This window comes from Oncorhynchus tshawytscha, linkage group LG14 (genome assembly GCF_018296145.1).
Source record: "Oncorhynchus tshawytscha isolate Ot180627B linkage group LG14, Otsh_v2.0, whole genome shotgun sequence".
Classification (NCBI taxonomy): Eukaryota; Metazoa; Chordata; class Actinopteri; order Salmoniformes; family Salmonidae; genus Oncorhynchus; species Oncorhynchus tshawytscha.
The window spans coordinates 43,374,100-43,397,668 of NC_056442.1; the positions used below are offsets into that span (position 1 = coordinate 43,374,100).

Sequence of the window (23,569 nt, forward strand, 5' to 3'; positions counted from 1 at the left end):
TGGACCGCGTTGAAAATTAGTTGGCTGGCTAAAACCGGCACTTTAACTGAAACGTTGGTTAATGTACACTGTCCCTGTCATTTTTTTTTACTAAAACAAACTCAAATTTTCTTTCCCTCGATCCTGACTAGACTCCCATTCCCTACCGCGGAAAAGCATCCCCACAGCAGGATGCTGCCACCACCATGCTTTACCTTAGGGATGGTGCCAGGTTTCCTCCAGACGTGACGCTTGGCATTCAGGCCAAAGAGTTCAATCTTGGTTTCATCAGACCAGAGAATGTTGGTGCCTTTTGGCAAACTCCAAGCAGGCTGTCATGTGCCTTTTACTTAGGAGTGGTTTCTGTCTGGCCACTACCATAAAGGTCTGTTTGGTGGAGTGCTGCAGAGATGGTTGTACTTCTGGAAGGTTCTCCCATTTCCACAGAGGAACTGGAGCTCTGTCAGGGTGACCATCGGGTTCTTGCTCACCTCCCTGACCAAGGCCCTTCTCCCCCGATTGCTCAGTTTGGCCGGGCGGCCAGCTCTAGGAAGTGTCTTGGTGATTCCAAACATCTTCCATTTAAGAAAGATGGAGGCCACTGTATTGTTGGGGACCTTCAATGCTGCAGAAATGTTTTGGTTCCTCTCCCCAGATCTGTGTCTCAACACAATCCTGTCTCGGAGCTCTACAGACAATTCCTTCGACCTCATGGCTTGGTTTTTGCTCTGACATGCACTGTCAATTGTGGGACCTTATATAGACAGGTGTGTGCCTATCCAAATCATGTCCAATCAATTAAATTTACCACAGGTGGGCAACAATCAAGATGTTGAAACATCTCATGGATGATCAATAAAAACAGGATGCACCTGAGCTCAATTTCGAGTCTCATAGCAAAGGGTATGAATAGGTGTGCTTTTATTTTTAATATATTTGCAAATATTTCAAAAAAACTGTTTTCGCTTTGACATTATGGTGTATTATGTGTAGATTGATGAGGAAAAACACCTATTCAATCAATTTTAGAATAAGGCTGTAAAGTTACAAAATGTGGAAAAGGTCAAGGGGTCTGAGTACTTTGTGAATGCGCTGCACAATATGTGTGTGCAAGTATGCACATGTGTCCATTTTCTGTGTGTGCTTATATGCATGTTTGCATTATGTTTGTTTGAATGTCTGTATCAGTGTTTATGGGTCAGGAGCTGGTTTAATGGTCCAATCCTACAGTGTAGTGCTATCTGAGCTTATCTGGTCTGATCAGGTGAAGATGAGGTGCTGGTTCTCTAGGATCCCGTACTCAGCCTTGTGCTGCTCAAACAGCTTAGCCAGCGCCCCCAGGTAACAGCCATGCAGCCTGTCCACCTCATCAGACGAGGGGCTCACGTTCCTTTCCACCACTATGGGCTCTCCCACTGAGATAGAGGGAGGAAGGGAAGGGGGTGAGATGGAGAGAAGTAAGGAGGGAAAGATAGAGTAGAAATACAGAGGGGATTCAGTGAGAGCAGAAAATGAAAGGCAGAGGAATTATAGAATGTTCAAATGTAGTGACTCAGAGGAGGAACTGGAGAGAAAGCGAGAGGAAGGATAAAGGAAGTGGAACAGAGGGCAAGACTGAGGACAAAACACATGAGGTTACAGCTCTAAGGTAATTTGATTGGCTGTAGCCCAGTGACCCTTCACCGTGGGTGGCTCTGTTCCAGCTGGTCATGATGTCCTGGCTGACTACAGCTGCTGCCACAGTTACTGTTACCCATAACACAGTCACCTATGAACCAGCTTTCCAGCTTGTCATGTGTCGGCTTTTCTCTCAGTGAACTTTTATTTGACCATCTGGGTGATGACTAGCTAACTAGAGGATTCATACAATCAGAGCACTGTGACTGCACATTGTTTCCGAATGTTGTTTGTAAATAGCTTTCGGAATATGTTTCCCCATAGACAGAAATGGGTCATATTTTAGTCTCTATTCCCTCTCGTCACCCATCTCTTCCCGTCACTTTCCACCCACATTATCCCCCATTCCCCACCACTCACCGATGGTGTAAATGGGTTGTCTGAAGGGCATGAAGCCCAAGCTGTACTGGAAAACCCCCCGGGCATGAAACAGAGGCAAACTGAAGCCCAGGGTCTTCCTCATGCACTCCTGGATGGTACGGACCAGGGAGCCCTTTGGGTTCTTCAGCTGATAAAACAGATCATTCTCCCCAAAGGAGAACACTGGCACCAGATGAGCTCTGCACGCAGGAGAGGGTGAGAGAAGTCTGAATTTTTACCAGCGGCATAATTTCACATTTGACTGCAACCTTGCAATTTTACATTTGTGATTGTTTGCATGAATCTATGTATTTTAATGTGATCTGATCCTTTTTGGATGTTTTGTTATTAAAAAATATATATGTTCCTGTCATTATTGCGCTAACTCCAAAGTCATCTTCGGCTCACACCAATCTATCTGAAGTGGAATGTGGAGTGCCTACCCATAATCCTCCTGACCCGAGTGTATCTTAGTTCCGTTTTTAACAACTAAATGCCCAGTCAAATTAACGATTCTTTCAAACCTCTGAGCGGAGGCATAAATCTGTTATTTTAGCAGGTGTGTGTGCTGTAAATATTACAGTGCATTTCCTTTCACCTCAACACATCTGTCATTAAAAGCCCTGGGGTTAAGATTCATAGGTCACTTCATGGCCTACAGTACATTCAGTAATGGCCCTTACGGAGGAGGTTTCAGTCAACATGAACATTTATAATACTTGATTATAAACGAGACGGTTATAGATGAGGAGTAGTTGATAGGAAATAAGGCACTCACCCACACCTGAGAGCAATCTTGACGAAGCCCTTCCTGTTGAGGGCCTCCAGGACGAGGCTCCCAGGCCTGGCCTCCAGGGACTCTGCCGCCCCACCAATCACTATGATTGACACGTTTCCCCCTCCCTTCTGGCTCAACACGTGGGTAAGACTCTTCTTGGAACAAGAGACAACCCCTTAGGGGTTCAGCACAGTATATTTAGAACAAATGTGGGCCAGGATTTTTTTTTTCACAGGACAGGTTTTATTAGAAAAAACTTCTAATATCCCCAATATGAAGAAATAATTGTTGACAAACTAAAACTGCACTACAGTGTACACACACAATGTTTGAACCTTTAAATGTAATTTACCAAACCTTAAAAACCTATTGATTCGTGTTTAAATCAGAAAAAAACAGAAGCATTGTGGTGGAATAAATAAATCTCTAATAAGGTTCACCTGAGGACATGAGATACTCCCGGAAGAATGGGAAGCTGAACCAGATGCCGAGGGTATGCAGGTAAGGAGTCATTCCTGGATAGAGCTCCCGGAAGCCTGTGTATTCAGTACAGAAATTCCCAAATGCTCCGGCGACCAGGATTCCATGAGGATGGAAACCCATCAGGTAGTTCCTCTCTGGGTCTAGGTCACATGTCTTAATCAGCTGACCACAGAAAAGACATGAATAGTGAGAGGATAATGGATAAGACACAGGTTGAGTTCCTGCCCGACTAGATGTACAACCAATGGTTGTGTGCCACGTCATTGACTGTGCAGTCGGGCATCAGATGGTTATGTCATATGATGTGGTTAGCTAATATGTTAAATACATAACCAGGCCTTGTAAGATCAGTGGAGGCTCCTCAGAGGAGGAAGGGGAGGACCAACCTCCTCAGTGAATTTCATTTAAGAAAGTGATAGTTTTAGATAAAATTATACTAAATATATTCACTTCACCAAATAATTGATTAAAACACACCGTTTTTCAATGAAGGTCTACAGATACCCCAACAGCACTCTAGGGGCATCTAGCTTCCGTCCTCTGGGTATATTGACTTCAATACAAAACCTAGGCGGCTCATAGTTTTCACCCTCTGCCATAGACTTAAACAGTAATTATGACAACTTCCGGAGGACGTCTTCCAACCTATCAGAGCTCTTGCATCATGAACTGACATGTTGTCTCCACAATCAAATGATTAAAGAATTAATCTAGTACTGAATGCAAAAGCTACAGTTAGCTAGCACTGCAGTGCATAAAATGTGGTAACTAGTAGACTCAAAGAGAGAGAAGGAACAAATTAATTTCTTCCAAAATGAAGGAAAAGCAAGAGATCCGTTTTTTTTTTTTCAATTTCACTTACTTAGCTATCAAATGCAGCTAGCTAGTTTAGGCTTGGAAAGGTTTTTTCACCTGGTCACATATGCCTGGTCACATCAAATGTTGTGCATTGAAGTCCACAAGTGAAGGGAAAGGGTAAGAGGAGGGGAGTGCATAGATGCGAGAAGGAATACAATGTGACTGCTATGAAAGTGAACTGTGTTTACGTGTGATCACGGGTGTATTCATTCCGCCAATTCTGATAAAAAAACGTTTCTTAAACAGAACGAAACGGGGATAAACATACCTGGTTTTGTCCATTAGAAACTTTCATTGGCAACTGTTGGACTAATGATTACACCCTAGATCAGCTAGGTGCAGGCAAGAGTGTGCAAGGCGGTATTTATTGTGTCACTGTCTGTCCATGTGTCACTGTCAGTCACCTCAAATGTTTTTACACTGCAATGTAGTCGGGCAGGAACTCAACCACAGAATGGCTGGATGTGACAGGGGGCTGGGCCTTTAGCCATGGAAATACCATGATGTACTGGCCAATGACCTCTTTACAATGACTTTGACCTATTTGAGCTATTAATACACCAAAGGGCAGTGGATAAAGAGTAGGTTGGCAGTCATGCTTGCTTTGAGACAAACGTCCTCAATTATATTTTCATCAGTCAGTTAATCCGCATTTGTATACAAATTGTGTTATTGTTGTATACAAGTTGTGTTATTATTAATCCAACAAGGAATTCTGAGTGTCTTTACACACTGTCTAAATTATGCAAAGAATGGTTTAATAACCTATTACTGTTGATAATAATGAGGCTTTATATTAATTGGCGTCCATGCATCATAAAATGCATAGGCTAAACACCCAGATAACGTCATAAGCCTACTTACATGGATGGGGAAATAGTCTCCGAAGTGTTTCCACACGGTCCAGTGGCGTACCCAGTCAGACCTGCGGCCCCCAGCCTGAGGTGTGTCCCAGTCCAGGTAGAGCCACAGGGCATACAGAGCAGCCACGTGCCAGTATCCATTCAACACGATCACAACGTACACACAAAAACAACACTGCGCTAGACAGATGGATGTGCAGAAAAATATGGGCATCACATAAGCAAGCACTGACTTGAATTGACCCCATCGCTGGGCCACTATGGTTATGATTTGCTGAAGGTGAGGAAGTGCGCAGTAGCCTACCAGTTACCTCCAAAGAGAAAGCAGAAGACCCATTGAAGAACTGCAGCTGTCTGGAAACGTCGATTGAGCGGGATATTCAAGGGTGCAAACTCAATCTTCACCATGTCTGCGGTTCCCACTCCCGGGTTCTAAAATGATATCAGGGGAACAGAGCAGAGGAAGGGTCACTATCTTATGCCCCTGTCCTTGCCAAAATCTTTTTATACTTAGCAGCTTAAACAAGGCAGTCGTCCAAGTTCGTGGCATTTTGACGAGACTTCAGGCGCAGGACTATTCAAGTCAAATACAAATGATAGGCTATACTCATTCTTGTGTGCCTGGGTGCTTACTTTACTTCATCAACTTCCAAAACACTGCTCTAAACGTGATTGCTAGCCTGATCTGGTTTCTTTGTTCTAGCACCATCTTGTGGAAAATGTAAAGTACAAGCAAACAGTTGAATTATGTACACCCAGAGAGGAAGAGGCGGAGCAAGGTTTTACTCTGCCTAAACTCTGTCTACAAAAATAAGCCCACGAATGTGGAATTTTTGAATGGAGGTCAAAGAGAATGTGTCTAACTTGGTCTAGAAAAATGTAATTGCCAATTTGCTAGGGGAATCTCATTTGATTGAGAAGTTTCATAATGGTTAGGTTGTTATGAATGCACTGATACACTTAGCATTTCGGCGACTTACCCAAAAATGACTTTATATAGGAGTTGTACCTGTTGTCATCATGGATATAAACCATTTTAGCATGGACATTGCCATTGAGGGCTTCCACCATTTTAAAGTAGTCAATTGGATGGGGATTCCTATGAGTTGAGCGCATTCAGCCAAGGAAGAAGAAAATTGACTACATTAAAATGGAGGTAGCATCAATGGCGCTGACCATACTGTCACAGATGCTATAATGGCACAGACATAAAGATGAGTGTCAGCGATTAGGTGAATGGATAAGCGGAGTCAGGCGCAGGACACAGGTATGAGTAATCATCTGAATTTACTCTAAATGTAAGCAATGTTCCAACAAGGAAAAATACAAATATCCAGAGCGCAAAGAACGAACCCACGTGACAATGACAATCACTCACAAAACAGAAAGGGAAGCCAGAGGGTTAAATAAGGAACATTGATTATGGAATGGAAACCAGGTGTGTATAATGAAGACAAAACAAAACTAAAATTAAACATGGATCGGTGGTGACTCCGAAAGCCGCCCGAACAAGGAGAAGGACCAACTTTGGCGGAAGTCGTGACAATGAGTCCTCTATCAATTTAATTCAAATGGCTTTATTGGCATAGGAAACATGCTTACATTGTCAAAGCAAATGAAATAGATAATAAACAAAGGTGAAATAAACAATCAAAAATTAACAATCAGAAATTAACATTACGCTCACAAAAGTTTCAAAAGATTAGTGACATTTCAAATGTTATATTATGGCTATGTACAGTGTTGCAACAATGTGCAAATAGTTGAAGTACAAAAGGGAAAATAAATAAACATAAATATGGGTTGTATTTACAATGGTGTTCATTGGTTGCCCTTCTCTTGTGGCAACAGGTCACAAATCTTGATGCTGGGATGCCACATGGTGGTATTTCACCTAATAGATATGGAAGTTAATCCAAATTTGATTTAGTTTCTAGTCATTTGTGGGTCTGTATAATCTGAGGAAGATCTCTGTCTCTGTCACATCTACTCCCGCTCCCTCTCTCCCCCCATCATTACTCACACCTGGACTTCATCATCACCTTGATTACCTTCATCAGGCAGTATTGGTTTGTTTTCATGTTCAGTACACATCCCCTGTTTTTGTCATGCCTGCTCCCGCTCCCCCTCTCTGGCAGGCTGCCCATCATTACACCCACCTGTCACCATCATTACGCGCATCAGCGCTTCATTGGACTCGCCAGGACTCCACCACTTTAGTGATTGCCCCCTCTATATCTGTCTGTTCCTCAGTTTGATCCCCGTGTCAGCATTATTGTTGTTATGTTTTCCTTGTCCAGATGCTGTCCATGTTTCGTTTCATAGCCATTATACATTAAATGTTCACTCCCTGTACTTGCTTCTCAAATCCCAGTGTCTGTCCTCACATTTTTGTTAATTTGCCTTGCATCATTGTTACTAAACTCTCCTTCTGCACCTACTTCCTGACTCCCTGTGTGACAGTCTCTGATATGGTCATACATTTGGCAGGAGGTTAGGAGGTGTAGCTTAGTTTTCCCCTCATTTTGTGGGCAGTGTGCACATAGCCTGTCTTCTCTCGAGAGCCAGATCTGCCTGCGGTGGCCTCTCTCAATGGCGATGCTATGCTCACTGAGTCTGTACATAGTCAAAGCTTTCCTTAATTTTGGGTCAGTCACAGTGGTGGGCAGGTGCATGTTCCATACACAGGGCCTGCTGTATGTCGGCATCCATGTCCCACACCACTAGCACAACGATACGGAACGGAGGGAGGATGGAGGTCTCCTCTCCCTGCCTCTCCTCTGCATCATAGAGGTGAGACAGGGCGTCCGCCTTCATGTTCTTCGAGCCTGGCCTATAGGAAAGCTTCAATTGGAATCTGGCGAAGATTAGACCCCACCTGGACTGTCTCAGGTTTAGCCTCTTTGCTGCCCTGATGTACTCCAGGTTTCGGTGGTCCGTTCCACACCAGGAAAGGGTGTTTGGACCCCTCCAGCAAGTGCCTCCATGCCTTCAGAGCCTTCTTAAACGACAAGAGTTCCTGGTCCCCTATGTCGTAGTTCCTCTGGGCGGGGTTCAACTGCTTGGAGTAAAAGGTGCAGGATTGCAGGTTCTGGTGAGCTGGGACAGCACTACCCCGACTCCTACCTTGACGATGAAGGGGAGTGAGGGGTCGGGACTTGCCAGCATGGGAGCAATGGAGGCAAGTTCAGTGACGCCTAGAAGGCTGATGACGTAGACCTCCGGAGCTGGTGAATGGAATGAACAGCAGTAACGGGGGGATCCATGACAGTTGGGGACAGATGCACCAGATCAGATCAGATCAGCAAACAGTAGACATTTGACTTCAGATTCTAGTAGGGTGAGGCCAGGTGCTGCATACTATTCTAGTGCCCTTGCCAATTTGTTGACATAGCTATATGTTGAAGAGGGTGGGGCTCAAGCTGCATCCCTGTCTCACCCCACGGCCCTGTGGAAAGAAATGTGTGTTTTCCCAATTTTAACTACACACTTGTTTGTGTACATGGATTTTATAATGTTGTATATTTTTCCCCTAACACTGCTTTAAATCAGTTTATATAGCAGACCCTCATGCCAAAGCATGAGAAGAATGAGCTTTTATTTTGGTTTATTTGTTTGTCTATCTATCTCTATGCCCTGTTGTTCACACGTATCTGCCGTCTCATTAGCTAGAATGGTCCCACCTGACCTCACCTCGTCCTGCCTGACTTCCATCTTTGAGGACATGCGTTTCCATTGATAGAGCAGTCACTCAAATATCTTGTCAATATAATAGACAATCTTTTGTACATCGCACAACTTTTCAGCAAATAGGTGGGGTGTACTATGGTAGTAGGGGCCTTGGTCACGCCTACAATCTTTGACACCAGCCTCCACTGGTCTTCAATAGGGCATAATCTAACCGCTTTTACTATCACAGTCTGATGAATTAGGCTAGGCATAATCCAGTGTGATTGTGGATTAAGAAGCCTAATATTTGATAGCCTATGACAAGTGTATAACATCAAATATGTTCCAAATACCCGTAGCAATACTTGGCTTTTGTTATGAACTGTTCGGTGTAACTGTGTTAGCCCTACATTTCCACAGTCGGCCTATTCATAGCCCAGTTTAGAACCCAGTGGGACTCTGATCTATCCTTATAACACCACCTTTTTACCGACCCTTGCCTCTGCATGTTTTCCCACCTTCGAAGATATATCTGTAATAGGTAGAAGGTTCTGGTTAGGAGGTTGTCAATTACTTCGCTGAGTGGGTGCCCAGCAAATAAATAAATACAATTGTTAGATGCTACCACCCCCCTCTAAATCAATACCAAACATTGATTCCATGTTGTGTTTTTACTTTGCGTACACACACCTGTCTGTCCTAGCTAATCAGCCTCACAATATGAGCACCATGCTACCGCGGACAGGAAGCAGAGAAGAAGTAGAATGAAGCGTGTGCGTGCAAACATTGACGTCCATGGCTGCTTTCAATATGAAAAAATGTACAGGAAACAGTGCGGTTCTTGTACGAACAGTTGAAAAACAGGTCGATTTTGGGAACGCTCTGCTGCCCTTTAAATAGGTTGCTCATTGCGTCAAGCTACACCCACCACATCCATGTTTCTGTCTGTTCAATAATGTTTTTGGGGAAACTTGTCATATGGGGATGATTTCTGTATTTTGAAAGTTACATAACTTGAAAACTTGATTGCTGACAAGCAAAACATTTTGGGACTATGTCAACAATGGACTGATGAAACAAAAACCAAAATATAGTTTTTGGCAGCCCCCACACCTCTCTGATTCAGAGGGGTTGGATTAAATGTGAAAGACATTTCAGTTGAATGCATTCCGTTCTGCAACTGACTAGTGCCACGTTCAAAAGATCTAGGAACTCGGAAATCTTCAACGTCCGACTTGAGTGCATTTAAGACAACTGGAACATCGGAAAAAAACGAGCTCTGGAAGTCAGGCCTCTTTCTAGAGCTCCGACTTCCCGACCTGAAAATCACTGACGTCATGATTGGACCTCGTATTTTTCCGAGATCCCAGTTGTCTTGAAAGCACCTTAGGTATCACCTTACCCTTCCCACCTGGCACTGGCAGACCAACAAAGGTGCGTTCAAATACATCAACGGTTCTACACTGTTATACTTGGTCTTTGATAATCCAGTGTGACTGTGAATTAACTATTTGAAATGGCCATTTAATTCGATACCAAATGTTAATATGAGTATTTTGGTACGAGTAGTACTTTATACTAATAATTCAGACTGGCATTGTCCCGGACAGCTAAAGCTGGTTTCGGTGGGTCCTTCAGTCTTGGAGGAAAGATTAGTAGCTAGCAGTTAGCCGTGGTCAACATGCCGACTGTCAGTGTCAAAAGGGATCTTCTGTTTCATGCCTTGGGCAGAACATATAGTAAGAAATGTTACTTGCCTTTTTTAAGTAATATATATTCAGTAAATTGTAGAATTACAAATTTTAACTAGTTTCGGCGTTGTATTTTCAGACAAACGGTACCTAGCGAGATAGCTGCCTAAGTTAGCTACTGTGGCTACCTAGCTAAGACGGTGGCTGATGCCGTGGCAATAACAGCATATCACGTTTTTTTGTGGGTTGTTTAACAACATATCCCATATGTTACATACAAAACGGCATATACTCTGTTTGTACTGAATAGTGATTGAAAATATGGTTTGATAGTTGACAGAACTGATGATGCTTGTTATTTCACGACGATTGCATCATTTCCCTACCCAGACCTATCCTACCCTGCTAAGTTACTGATTTAAATGAAGAATGGAGGTGGGACCATAATATACGAATTATTCCAACATATTAAAATGCTTTTCTCTTTCCCTTCATTTCAGCTGATGAAGAATTTGATGAGTTGTGTTTTGAGTTTGGGCTGGAGCTCGATGAGATTGTGAGTAGAAGACAGTGAGGATGAACTTCAGCCATATCCACTTGTTTGTGTGATAGCCCAAAAACAATACATTGGTTAACTATTCTCCCCCTAACCCTGTCCTTCAGACCTCAGAGAAGGACATCATCAGTCGTGAGCAGGGGGACACCAAGGCAGAGGGGGCGTCTGATGTGATTCTGTATAAGATCGATGTCCCAGCTAACCGCTATGACCTTCTGTGTCTGGAAGGGCTGGTCAGGGGCCTGCAGGTCTTCAAGCAGAAGTATGTGAACACATCTATATGGAGAATTGTGTGCTTAAACATGACTTTTACATTGCCAAAGTACTTCAGCTTGTGCTGCTTTATCGTGTGTGTTGTGTCTTCAGCTGTGTATTGACATGTCCATGTGTGTCTGCACTCCAGGATGGAAGCCCCTCGCTACAGGCGTGTGAGTCCAGCCAGCAGTGAGCCTCAGAGGCTGGTCATCACAGAGGAGGTGGGTGGAAAACACGGACCAGACTCTCTGTTTAATGACCTGGGTTTGGGGCAGAATGTAGGGTTGGGTCATTTGGTCATCACAGAGGAAGGGAGGGAACATCAAATCAAACTTTATTTGTCACTTGCACCGAATGCAAAGCAGTGTGACCAAAACAACACAGTTACACAAACATACAGTCAATAACACAAAATAAAATAAAAATATAAATCTATGTACAGTGTGTGCAAATGTAGAAGATTAGGGAGGTAGGCAAGAATAACAAGGCTATATACAGGGGTTACCGGTACTGAGTCAGTGTGCGGGGGTACAGTCTAGTTGAGGTACTCTGTACATGTAGGTGGTGGCGAAGTGACTATGCATAGGTAACAAACGAACAGCGAGTAGTAGCAGTGTACAAAAGGGGAGGGCGGTCAATGTAAATTGCCCAGGGCAATTTTATGAATTGTTCAGCAGTCTAATGGCTTGGGGGTAGAAGCTGTTGAGGAGCCTTTTGGGCCTAGACTTGGCGTTCTGGCACCACTTGCCGTGCGGTAGCAGACAAAACACTATAACTTGGGTGACTGGAGTCTCTGACAATTTTATGGGCTTTCCTCTGACACTGCTTATTATATAGGTCCTGGATGGCAGGAAGCTTGGCCCCAGTGATGTACTAGGCCGCTCGCACTATCCTCTAGTGCCTTGCGGTCAGATGCCATACCAGGCGGTGATGCAACCGGTCAGGATGCTCTTGATGGTGCAGCTGTCGAGCCTTTTGAGGATCTGGGGACCCATGCCAAATCGTTTCAGTCTCCTGAGGGGGTACTGAAAAGGTTTTGTCGTGCCCTCTTCATGACTGTCTTGGTATGTTTGGACCATGAGAGTTCATTGGTGATGTGGACACCAAGGAACTTGAAACTCTTGACCCGCTCCACTACAGCCCTGTCGGTGTTAATGGGGGCCTTAATTGCTCACATTGGAGCAGATTCTCTGTTTACTGACCTGGGTTTGGGGCAGAGTGTAGGTTTGGTTCATTTGCTCATCACGGAGGAGGTGGGGGAGGGGGAAACATGGAGCGGACTGTTTACTGACCTGGGTTTGGGGCAGAGGGTAAGGTTGGGTCATACATCTTGCCTTTGACAAGATGATGAATTAAGATATTGAGCTGTTGATTAATTCCTCTACATTTGTTGAGGCTGTGCAAAAGAGAGTTTGTGTTGGAAGCAAGATATAGTTTTTAGAGATGTGGGTGCCCCTGTTTGTGCCTGTCGTAGACAACTGCTGTGCGACCCCACGCTGTGGCTGCAGTCCTGAGGAACATCACCTTCACACAGGAACGCTACGACAGCTTTATCGAACTACAGGAGAAACTCCATCAGAATGTCTGTAGGTTAGTAAGACACCTAACACATCTCTACCTTCACAGAAAAATATATACAACACACACACAAGTTTGACCAACTCAGTGGCCTTGAGGTTAGTGTCTGCCCTTAGATTGGAATGTTGGGGGTTCGGTCCTTGTTTGAGTCATACCAAAGACTCTGATGGCTCTATGCTTGGATTGTGGGTAAGGCCCTGCAACAGTTTAACATCCAATTGGTGTACTTGTACATCAAGCTGCCTTGCTCTACAAAAAACAGGAGATAGGGCCAGGAGCCTATGGGCCATTCGGGCTCGGACAAGGCTTAATTATTACACACACAATTTCACCTCCGCTTATTTATTGTCAATGTTTTGGTCAGAGACCTTTTTCAATACCATGCCTCATACTTCAGTGATGGCTTTCAATGTGTTCTTCTCTGGTAGTTTGAGATATTGGCTCAGTGGATGTTGTGACTGTATGTGTGAATTGACTGTAATCTGTGCTCTGTAGGAAAAGGACTCTGGTTGCCATCGGCACCCATGACCTGGACACCATTTCAGGCCCCTTCACCTACACAGCCAAACCACCTGGTGACATCCGCTTCAAACCTCTCAACCAGGCCAAGGAGTACACCGCACAGGAACTCATGAGCCTCTACAAGGTGAGCAGGGATTGGCTAGAGATCATGAGCCTCTGTAACATGAGTTGTGATTGGGTATGGCTAGAGATCTTTTATTTCTGTCATCCAATCTTTCAATTTGTTTGTATTTCTCCCTCTCAGACAGACAGCCACTTGCGACACTATCTGCACATCATTGAAGACGAGGCTGTATATCCTGTCATCTATGACAGCAATGGCATTGTTTTGTCTATGCCTCCAATCATCAATGGTGAGGACACACACATACAGTGCATTTGGAAAGTATTCAAACCCTTTGACTTTTTACCCATTTTGTTATGCCTTTTTCTAAAATTGATTCAATTGTTTGTTTTCTCACATCAATCTACACATAATACCCCATAATGACAAAGCAAAAACAGATTTTTAGAAATGTTAGCAAATTTATTAAAAATAAAAAAACCTAAATCACATTTACATTTACGGAAGTATTCAGACCCTTTACTCAGTACTTTGTTGAAGCACCTTTGGCAGCGACTACAGCCTTGAGTCTTCTTGGGTATGACTCTACAAGCTTGGTACACCTGTATTTGGGGAGTTTCTTCCATACTTCTCTGCAGATCCTCTCTAGTTCTGTCAGGTTAGATGGGGAGCGTCGCTGCACAGCAATTTTCAGGTGTCTCCAGAGATGTTCGGTCGGGTTCAAGTCCGGGCTCTGGCTGGGCCACTGAAGGACATTCAGAGACTTGTCCCAGACGTGCCGCCACCATGCTTCACCTTAGGGATGGTGCCATGTTTTCTCCAGGCGTGACGCTTGGCATTCATTCAGTTCAATCTTGTTTTTCAATATCTGAGTGCTTTAGGTGCCTTTTGGCAAAGTGAACATTGGGTTTGTTGTCACCTCCCTGACCAAGGCCCTTCTCCCCTGATTGCTCAGTTTGGCTGGGCAGCCATCTCTAGGAAGAGTCTTAGTGGTTCCAAACTTCTTCCATTTAAAAAATTATGAAGGCCGCTCTCTTCTTGGACCTTCAATGCTATCCTTCCCCAGATCTGTGCCTGGACACAATCCTGTCTCTGGGCTCTACAGACAATTCCTTTGACCTCATGGCTTGGTTTTTGCTCTGACATGCACTGTCAACTGTGGAACTTTATAGACAGGTGTGTGCCCTTCCAAACCATGCCCAATTAATTGAATTTACAACAGGTGGACTCCAATCAAGTTGCAGAAACATTTCAAGTATGATCAATGGAGACAGAATGCACTTGAGCTCCATTTTGAGTCTCATACCCAAGGGTCTGAATACTTATGTAAATAAGTTATTTCTGTTTATTTTTAATACATGATCAAAAATGTCTTAACCTGTTTTTGCCTTGTCATTATGGGGTATTGTGTGTAGATTGATGAGGGAAAACAATTGAATAGATTTTAGAATAAAGCTGTAATGTAATAAAATGTGGAAAAGTCAAGGGGTCTGAATACTTTCCGTATGGACTGTATATGCCAAAACTATTAACCTCGTGGACTTCCAATATTGATTTACCCATGGTATGCTGTAGATACTGTTCTGTGTCTGTTTTTCAGGGGACCATTCCAAAATCTCCTTGAATACAAAGAATGTTTTTATCGAGTGCACAGCCACTGACCTTACCAAGGCAAAAATTGTGTTGGACATGATGGTGACGATGTTCTGCGAGTATTGTGAAGAGCCTTTCACGTGAGTCCAGGCAACAGCTGTTTAGATTTCTATAATTAAAATTAAATGGCTAATAGTTGAACCTAATATGTTAGTGTGTAAAATAAGACCATGAATTTGTAGGAATCTGTCATAGTGATAAGAAGTTCCTTTGCCCTACCTCACTTTAAAAGACTCCTCTTGACCTATCTCACGTTCTGTCGCTCTCTCTCAGGGTAGAGGAGGCTGAGGTGGTGTACCCAGATGGAAGGACCTGTCAGTACCCGGTACTGTATCCCCTCACCATCACCCTGCAGTCTGTTTCCTTTTGTGGGAAAATATATTAGAACCCACTGGTCAATATGTACATTCTGATTATCCCCATTCTATTTGTAACCCTCAACCTTTCTGCTATACCATGTGACCTCAGGAGCTGGCTTACAGGAAGGAAACTCTGTCAGCCGACTTCATCAACCGTAAAGTTGGCATCAGGTAACAGTGGCTTGAAATAATATCCAACCTTGTTCCTGTAGAGCTACCCTCCTGTAGGTTTCAACTCTAACCCTGTTCCTGTAGAGCTACCCTCCTGTAGGTTTCAACTCCTACCCTAATCTAGTGCATCTGATTAAATAATTAGCTTGTTGATAAGCTGAATCAGGTTATTTACAACTGGGGTTTGAGTGAAAACCTACAGGAGCGTAGCTCTCCAGGAACAGGGTTAGAGTTGAAACCTACAGGAGGGTAGCTCTCCAGGAACAGGGTTGGAGTTATAACCTACAGGAGGGTAACTCCAGGAACAGGGTTAGTGTTATAACCTACAGGAGGGTAGCTCTACAGGAACCATGTTAGCGTTGAAACCTACAGGAGGATAGCTCTCCAGGAACAGGGTTGGAGACCTCTCCTCTATATGCTAAGCAGAATGCTACCAATATCCGTACATTTACATGACTCTCTTATCCAGAGAGTCAGTCTTACATGAGTAATTAGGGTTAAGTGCTTTCTCAATCATTTTTTAAAATAATCACCAAGTCGGCTTTGGGATTCAAACCATCGACCTTTCAGTTACTGACCCAATGTTCTTAACCGCTGGGCTACCTGCCGATGTTTAACGTTTGTAATGCTTTAACGTTTGTAATCCCCAGTGAGTCGACTGAGCATATCGCTCAACTGTTGACCAAGATGTGCTTGCGCTCAGAGGTCATGAGTGACGGCGAACAGATCGAGGTGGAGATCCCGCCCACGCGCTCTGACGTCATCCACGCCTGTGACATCATGGAGGACGCCGCCATGGCGTACGGTTTCAACAATATTCCCCGCACCACGCCGCGCACATATACCATAGCCAATCAGGTGAGGGTTTCTTCAGCTGGTTATTCATTAATGAAGTTGATTGGTGGTTGACTGGAGCTGCTAGTTTGGTGCTATTAAGTGGTGAGGTCTTATTTTCCCTCATGACTGTTGTGTTTTTAGCTCCCACTGAATAAGCTGTCAGAGCTACTGAGACAGGACCTGGCTGCTGCTGGATTCACGGAGGCCCTCACCTTCGCCCTGGTAATGACCACACTCTCTACCTTTGTGGACCCCAAGAAGAGTAGCTGCTGCTTCTGCAAAATTTAATGGGGATCCACATAAATAAACACACACACACATTTTCATGTATCTGTCTTCCTGTGCAGTGTTCTCAGGAGGACATAGCTGACAAGCTGTTGAAGAACATCTCAGAGACCAGAGCATGTCGCATCTCCAACCCCAAGACAGCTGAGTTCCAGGTGGACCACCATTACTGTGGATTAATCATGTCTCTCTGATAACATTATGATCTGTCCCCCTTTGGTCTTTGAATGATCTCGTACAGTTGCTTTACACTACAGTCATTTTGAAGTTAGACAGTTGAATGTGAGGGTTTTTCTCCACTAGAGGATGCTGTGTGACTGGGTGGGTGTATCAGAGGCTGGTGGTGGCGTTAACAGCAGTGCTCGTCTTTTCCACCAGGTGGCGCGCACCACCCTGCTCTCAGGCCTGCTGAAGACTGTGGCTGCCAACAGGAAGATGCCTCTGCCTCTGAGGCTGTTTGAGATTTCAGACGTGGTGCTCAAGGATGAATCCAAAGGTCTGTTTGTGTGCGGGTGTGACCTCCGTATTCATAATAGACAGTATTCATGGATATGTGATTAAGTAATGTCATTGTATGCCTGCCTTTCCAATTTCTTTATTAGGACAAACATGAATTTACATATTGATTCCCTCATACTCAAGTATACACACAGTCATTATCTGTTTTTAAAGACATCCTACAGTATATCCTGATGCCTACGTTGTCCTCTGCTCTCCCTCTCAGACGTGGGGGCCAGGAACAACCGTCGCCTGTGTGCTGTCTACTACAACAAGAGTCCGGGGTTTGAGGTGATCCACGGTCTGATGGACAGGGTTATGCAGCTGCTGGAGATCAAACCAGGCCAGGGCAATGGCTACCACATCCAGGCTGCCGACGGTAAGACAACCAGGGAGCCATCTCAGTGGTTTAAACTGGACTCCGTTTCTTTCAATGGCAACTGATTGGTGAAAGCTCTGGATAGGTTTTCAGTTTTCACCATGGTGCTTTCAACTGCCGTGTCAAACCGGTCCAACTAGCCTCCCGAGTGGCGCAGCGGTCTAAGGCACTGCATCGCAGTGTTGTGGCGTCACTACAGCCTGGGGTTCGATCTTGTGGCTGGTCATCTGCAAGCTGATTTCGGTCATCAGTTGAACGGCGTTTCCTCAGACACATTGGTGCGGCTGGCTTCCGGGTTAAGCAGGCAGGTGTTGTTGGGTCATGTTTCGGAGGACGCATGACTCGACCTTCACTTCTCCCGAGCCTGTTGGAGAGTTGCAGTGATGAGACAAGATCGCAATTGGATATCATGAAATTGGGGAGAAAAATTTTCAAAACGAGCTTGTCCAAGTCAGTGGTCATAAAGGAAAGGAAAGGAAGCAAGGAAAGGAAGTGGTATAAAACTAAAACCCATATCATGGTTTCACAGTTCACACCTATCCTCAACCTACAGTACAGCTGTGGCTGTATTTCCAGTGGAAATGATTTTAGGGGGTATTTTGTCCACTAGTGAAGTGAATGTTTTCCCATTGCACTCATGAAACTTGTTCCACAAATCAGTGTTTTTATGAGCTGTGGGTTCTGCAGGGCTCAATTAGCTCCAATCCCTCCCATCTGTGTCTCTCTCACTCCACCTCACTCACCACAGGATGTGTGTCTCCTGTCACAATCTGTGGGGAAATGGATGGGCTCAAGGACCACAGGGGGATGAAGAGGGAGTGCAGGGGTGTGGAGGATTGAGGGAGGTGGAGGGTAAGCGAGCGTGTCGTCAGCAGTGGGAGTCAGACTGCATGTGAGTCACGTCTGCTGCTGCAGTGCGCCTCCCTGGGTTTACAGGGAGATCCATGGGCATTTAGACTGCCTGAAACACACACTCACAGCTACAGAAAACACGTAGACTGTCACATTTACACACTATTATGCAGAGAGAGCGAGAGCGGTCAGTTGTCTCACTCATAGCCATGCGGTGTAGGGCTGAGTGGTTAGGGAGTTAGCGAAGGAGAGCCTCTTAAGGAGCAGATGCCCACGTTTCACTTAACTGTGTCAAATTCAGCCCTTCCCATTCACTGTTAAAGGCATGCTGTACCCTCCTGACTGTCTGGTTAGTGTTGACCTTGGCTCAGTGAGAATTAATCTGAAGAGGGTTTTCAGGGTTGGTGGAATAGGTTGTCACTTGTCAGGCTGGCTGTCTGGCTATTAGTGTAGCATTTTTAATGACTGGGTGTCATGGTGCTGCCCTGGAAGACATACACAGATCATGCAGAGATTTTTCTGTTGCTAGTTATGAGTAAGTATCTGAACGGTGGCTCAGGAGTACATTAGCTTTTAGGAGCAAAGCAGTGTGGGAAGACCTGAAGCACCATGGGAGAAGAGAACAGAACAGCGTAGGAACGTAACATGTCTGTGGAACTGGAGTCATGGCAACCCTGAGCCTAGCTGGTCTCTTCCTTGAACAGGCTCTAGCGGTCAGTGTTTTAAACAAATCAATGAGTTGTCTCACATCTGAGAATAGTTCAAGCCAAAATGAGACGGATCTTAGGTGTCTTGTCTGTGTAGAAACATTTATTCAGAGACTACATTTCTTATGTTTATTTTCAGTGGATCCTCTTCACCTTTCCTTCCTTCCCAAACCCCCTCTGTTTCCCCTCTTTTCTTTCAGATTCCACCTTCTTCCCTGGTCGCTGTGCTGAGATCTTTGCGTGCGGGAAGAGCATAGGACGCCTCGGGGTCCTTCACCCTGATGTCATCAACCGCTTTGAGCTCACCATGCCATGCTCCGCCCTGGACATCGACATTGAGCACTTCCTGTGATGTCACACGCAGACACTCCTGAACCTGTAACACCACCGAACTCACCTACTCATGCTCAGTCCATCTCAACACAGGCTTTCCCAGCTCCAGCAGAGTACAGTCCAACCTGCCACAGCTGAGCTCACATTTTCACGCAAATTTTCACATCACATTGCGAGCTTGAGATATGTGCGAAAGTAAGGATTCGGCCCCAAATAAATTGTTCAGTTTATATCATGCTGGTATTTGTGTTGACAAATGTACAACAGTGTATGAAGTAACCATAGAAATTGTAGGCTGGTATATACAAAGGATGTGGCTGTATTTTTATCTCCATGGTAATTAAAGTGAATGAGATGTCAGCCTGTGACTCAGTCCTGTGTTTCTGAATTAATCTCAGTCCTGCTTCATTTGAGCTTTAACCAATATGCCGTATTATACAATGTAAAGATATTGCTCTGAGCAATTGTATCGATTCAGGTCATTCACATTTGGAAGGTTTGTCATACAGCATATAGGCCTAATACACTGTATGAGTGTAAATGACAGGAAGCCACAAAGCTGTGGTTCAACAGGTTTCCTTGTGGTGTGTCCAAATGGTATGGTCTTGTTAGGTGAGTTAATGGTCCTGGGTGGCGCTTCATCTACTTGATACAACAGGACATGAACTCGGTGACATACGATACAGTACTGTAACTGCAGGTGTTGCTTAGGTCTGTTTCCGTGTGATGGTGAGGAAGTCAGAAATAACTAAGGCAAGTAAACACATTAAATAAGATCATTGAGTCTTTTTATTTGTCTTCAGTCTTTCAAAGATTCACGATGTGTGAAAAATATAGAATCAATGTCGGATGTATAAAAAAAATGTAAATGTCAGAACATTCTTACACAACACTTGAATGATGACAGGATCCTAGAATGTTTTATATTTATACTACTGTTCAAAAGTTTGGGGTCACTCTGAAATGTCCTTGTTTTTTAAAGTAAAGCACATTTTTTGTCCATTAAAATAACATCAAATTGATCAGAAAGACCGACAGTGTAGACATTGTTCATGTTGTAAATGACTATTGTTGCTGGAAACACCTGATTTTTTTAAAATGGAATTTCTACATAGGTGTACAGAGGCCCATAACCACCAGCCATCAATCACTCCTGTGTTCTAATGGCACGTTTTGTTAGCTAATCCAAGTTTAGCATTTTAAAAGGCTAATTGATCATTATAAAATCCTTTTGCAATTATGTTAGTACAGTTCGAAACTGTTGTGCTGATTTAAAGAAGCAATTAAACTGGCCTTTAGACTAGTTGAGTATCTGGAGCATCAGTATTTGTGGGTTTGATTACAGGCTCAAAATGGCTAGAAACAAAGACCTTTCTTCTGAAACTTGTCAGTCTATTCTTGATCTGAGAAATAAAGGTTATTCCATGTTAGAAATTGCCAAGAAACTGAATATCTCGTACAACGCTGCGTACTACTCCCTTCACAGAAACTGTGTTTGATACTGTTTTCTAATTTCTAAGTGACCCCAAACTTTTGAATGGTAGTGTATATATTTTAACAGTTCATAAAAGCATTGGGTCATAGCAGTCCCAGTACTATGAACAGTCTATTGACCAGAATAGAGTGGACCAGGCCTATAGAAGTATAGGTGGTGAATTTATACGGCACCTCGATCTCCTTCCTTCTCCTGGCGTCTATGTCTTTGACTGACACTCCATACCAGGAGCACAGCACCCACAGACTGGCTGTCTTCATTATCTGTCGAGTTGCCACCAACGCCACGACACCCACCACAAAGCGGGAGCTGGCCAGGGCTAAGCCACCCAGTGTCAGTGCTGGCAGGGGTACGGGTAGCACCCCCTGGGGCTCAAACGTCTCCCCCAGCCTCTCATTTACCCAGTAGCCCACAGAACAGCCTGCACCCACCCCCAGGATGGTGGTGGTGTCCCCCCGCGTGGTGGTGTAATGGTCCAGCTCAGGGTAGGTGTAGCTCAGGAAGAGAGCTAGTACCAATGCCCCGATGGGGGAGAGTGGGGAGGTGAGCTGGAGCCGGTCGAAGGTTTCCCAGTATGGATAGGTGACCAACATTAATGTGGCTGAGATTAGAGCACCACAGATCACGTCCTGAAACCAGCAGGGAGTGGGAGTATATACATGTATGTTATACATTTTTGTAACTGCTTAGACAGATATATTCATAATTGATTGAAGGGTGATGTGCTCTTTATGGTGATGAAGTGCTAGTCTGAGTCAGAGGAGGCTGGTGGGAATAGCAATAAGAGGACAGCCTCATTGTAACGGCTGGAATGGAATTAATGGAACAGAGTCATACATGTGGTTTCTATATGTTTGACACCGTTCCATTTCTTTCTTTCCAGACATGTCCTCCTATAGCTCCTCTCACCAGCTTCCTCTGGTCAGAGTGTTGCTCTGGAACCTCCGTTATCTCATATTTACTCCAAAAACTCTTTACAGGTCATAATGAACTATGTATTCTTATGTAAAGGCATGATGAATGTCAAAGTGAAAGGCAGGTCCCCCTAGCTAAGAGTGCCAGCCAGACATACAGTATGAATAATACATCCTGCATTGGGTCTGAATGTTTTATACAGTACTTTATACAGTACTGTCGGGCAGAGCAGCAGAAGAGACTTACCAGAGCAGAATGCATGCCTGTGTACAGACGACTCAGACACACCAACACAGACAGCACCACCGCCACAAGCAGACCCACTTCAAACTGGAACTGTGGACAGAAAATAGAGGTACACACAAATCACACTCTGACCACAGGAGGTTGGTGGCACTTTAATCAGGGAGGACAGGCTTGTGGTAATGGCTGGAGTGGAATGGTATCAAACACGGTTTCTATGTTTCTGATAATATTCCATTCTCTCCATTCTTCCCCTCAGCAGCCTCCACTGACTCAGACGTGGGTACACACACAAACACACACACTACTCCAAAATACACAACATTCTGATAAAATACATTCTCTGATACTCTGATGAATTATGGATATGATCTGAAAACCTCCTCAGCTTGGGACTGTCAGACTATGATGGTGGAAGCAAGAAACTCCCATCATCCCCCTAATCTTCTATCTGTCATCCATCTACATCCCCCTAAGACAACTACATCTTCCATCTGTCATCCATCTACATCCCCCGAAGACAACTACATCTTCCATCTGTCATAGATCTACATCCCACCAACGACAAATATATCTTCTATCTGTCATCCATCTACATCCCCCTAAGACAACTACATCTTCTATCTGTCATAGATCTACATCCCACCAAAGACAATGACATCTATCTGTCAACCATCTACATCCCCCTAAGACAACTACATCTTCCATCTGTCATAGATCTACATCCCACCAACGACAAATATATCTTCTATCTGTCATCCATCTACATCCCCTAAGACAACTACATCTTCTATCTGTCATAGATCTACATCCCACTAAAGACAATGACATCTATCTGTCATCCATCTACATCCCCCTAAGACAACTACATCTTCCATCTGTCATAGATCTACATCCCACCAACGACAAATATATCTTCTATCTGTCAACCATCTACATCCCCCTAAGACAACTACATCTTCTATCTGTCAACCATCTACATCCCCCTAAGACAACTACATCTTCTATCTGTCAACCATCTACATCCCCCTAAGACAACTACATCTTCTATCTGTCAACCATCTACATCCCACCAAAGACAACTACATCTTCTATCTGTCATCCATCTACATCCCCCTAAGACAACTACATCTTCTATCTGTCAACCATCTACATCCCCCTAAGACAACTACATCTTCTATCTGTCAACCATCTACATCCCCCTAAGACAACTACATCTTCTATCTGTCAACCATCTACATCCCCCTAAGACAACTACATCTTCTATCTGTCATCCATCTATTCTGCCACTTTGACATATGGACTGCCTTAAAGACATCCTCTGTTTTTGCTCAACTGTCTCTGTCCATCCCCCCTTCCCTCTCCACCCTTTTAAATAATTTTCCCCATTTGTGTTTTTGTTTCCCTCCATTTCAATGACAGTGAAGAGAGCCTATGTCATGTGTATTCATTGACCTCCTTTTCTCCTGTTCCCCTCCTTCCCTCCCTGCTTCTCTCTCTCTTTCATGT

At 44.2% G+C, this 23,569-nt stretch overlaps 3 protein-coding genes across 5 annotated transcripts in view; 1 reads left to right on the forward strand and 2 right to left on the reverse strand.

Annotated features, from left to right (window-relative positions):
- Window positions 1-991: 991 nt before the first annotated feature.
- LOC112267252 (2-acylglycerol O-acyltransferase 1) lies at window positions 992-5,641 on the reverse strand. Of its 2 annotated transcripts, none has more exons than XM_024445498.2 (6): window positions 5,310-5,641; window positions 5,000-5,178; window positions 3,235-3,439; window positions 2,801-2,969; window positions 2,017-2,216; window positions 992-1,394 (listed from the first exon to the last, which is right to left on the reverse strand). In XM_024445498.2, exons 1-6 carry the CDS (start codon window positions 5,404-5,406, stop codon window positions 1,240-1,242), a joined length of 1,005 nt encoding a protein of 334 aa, XP_024301266.1. In that variant the 5' UTR covers window positions 5,407-5,641; the 3' UTR covers window positions 992-1,239. The 2 variants fall into 2 exon arrangements, with proteins under 2 accessions (XP_024301266.1, XP_024301264.1); XM_024445496.2 differs by having other exon boundaries at window positions 2,795-2,969; window positions 5,310-5,640.
- Window positions 5,642-10,275: 4,634 nt separating this feature from the next.
- On the forward strand, window positions 10,276-19,767 carry farsb (phenylalanyl-tRNA synthetase subunit beta). The gene is made up of 16 exons (XM_024445499.2): window positions 10,276-10,406; window positions 10,859-10,914; window positions 11,022-11,176; window positions 11,318-11,390; window positions 12,644-12,759; window positions 13,243-13,393; window positions 13,514-13,622; window positions 14,934-15,066; window positions 15,260-15,311; window positions 15,455-15,516; window positions 16,167-16,374; window positions 16,495-16,575; window positions 16,701-16,793; window positions 17,017-17,134; window positions 17,363-17,515; window positions 19,275-19,767. The coding sequence occupies exons 1-16, from the start codon at window positions 10,349-10,351 to the stop codon at window positions 19,424-19,426; spliced, it is 1,770 nt and encodes a 589-aa protein (XP_024301267.1). The 5' UTR covers window positions 10,276-10,348; the 3' UTR covers window positions 19,427-19,767.
- Window positions 19,768-20,918: 1,151 nt separating this feature from the next.
- sgpp2 (sphingosine-1-phosphate phosphatase 2) overlaps window positions 20,919-23,569 on the reverse strand; it is a 24,281-nt gene continuing 21,630 nt past the window's right edge. For both annotated transcript variants that reach the window (XM_024445500.2, XM_024445501.2), the window contains exons 4-5: window positions 22,064-22,153; window positions 20,919-21,531 (exon numbers count right to left, since the gene is read on the reverse strand). In XM_024445500.2, the coding sequence (XP_024301268.1) occupies window positions 20,986-21,531; window positions 22,064-22,153 (636 nt within the window). In that variant the 3' untranslated portion in view covers window positions 20,919-20,985. The remainder of the gene's footprint in view (window positions 21,532-22,063; window positions 22,154-23,569) is intronic.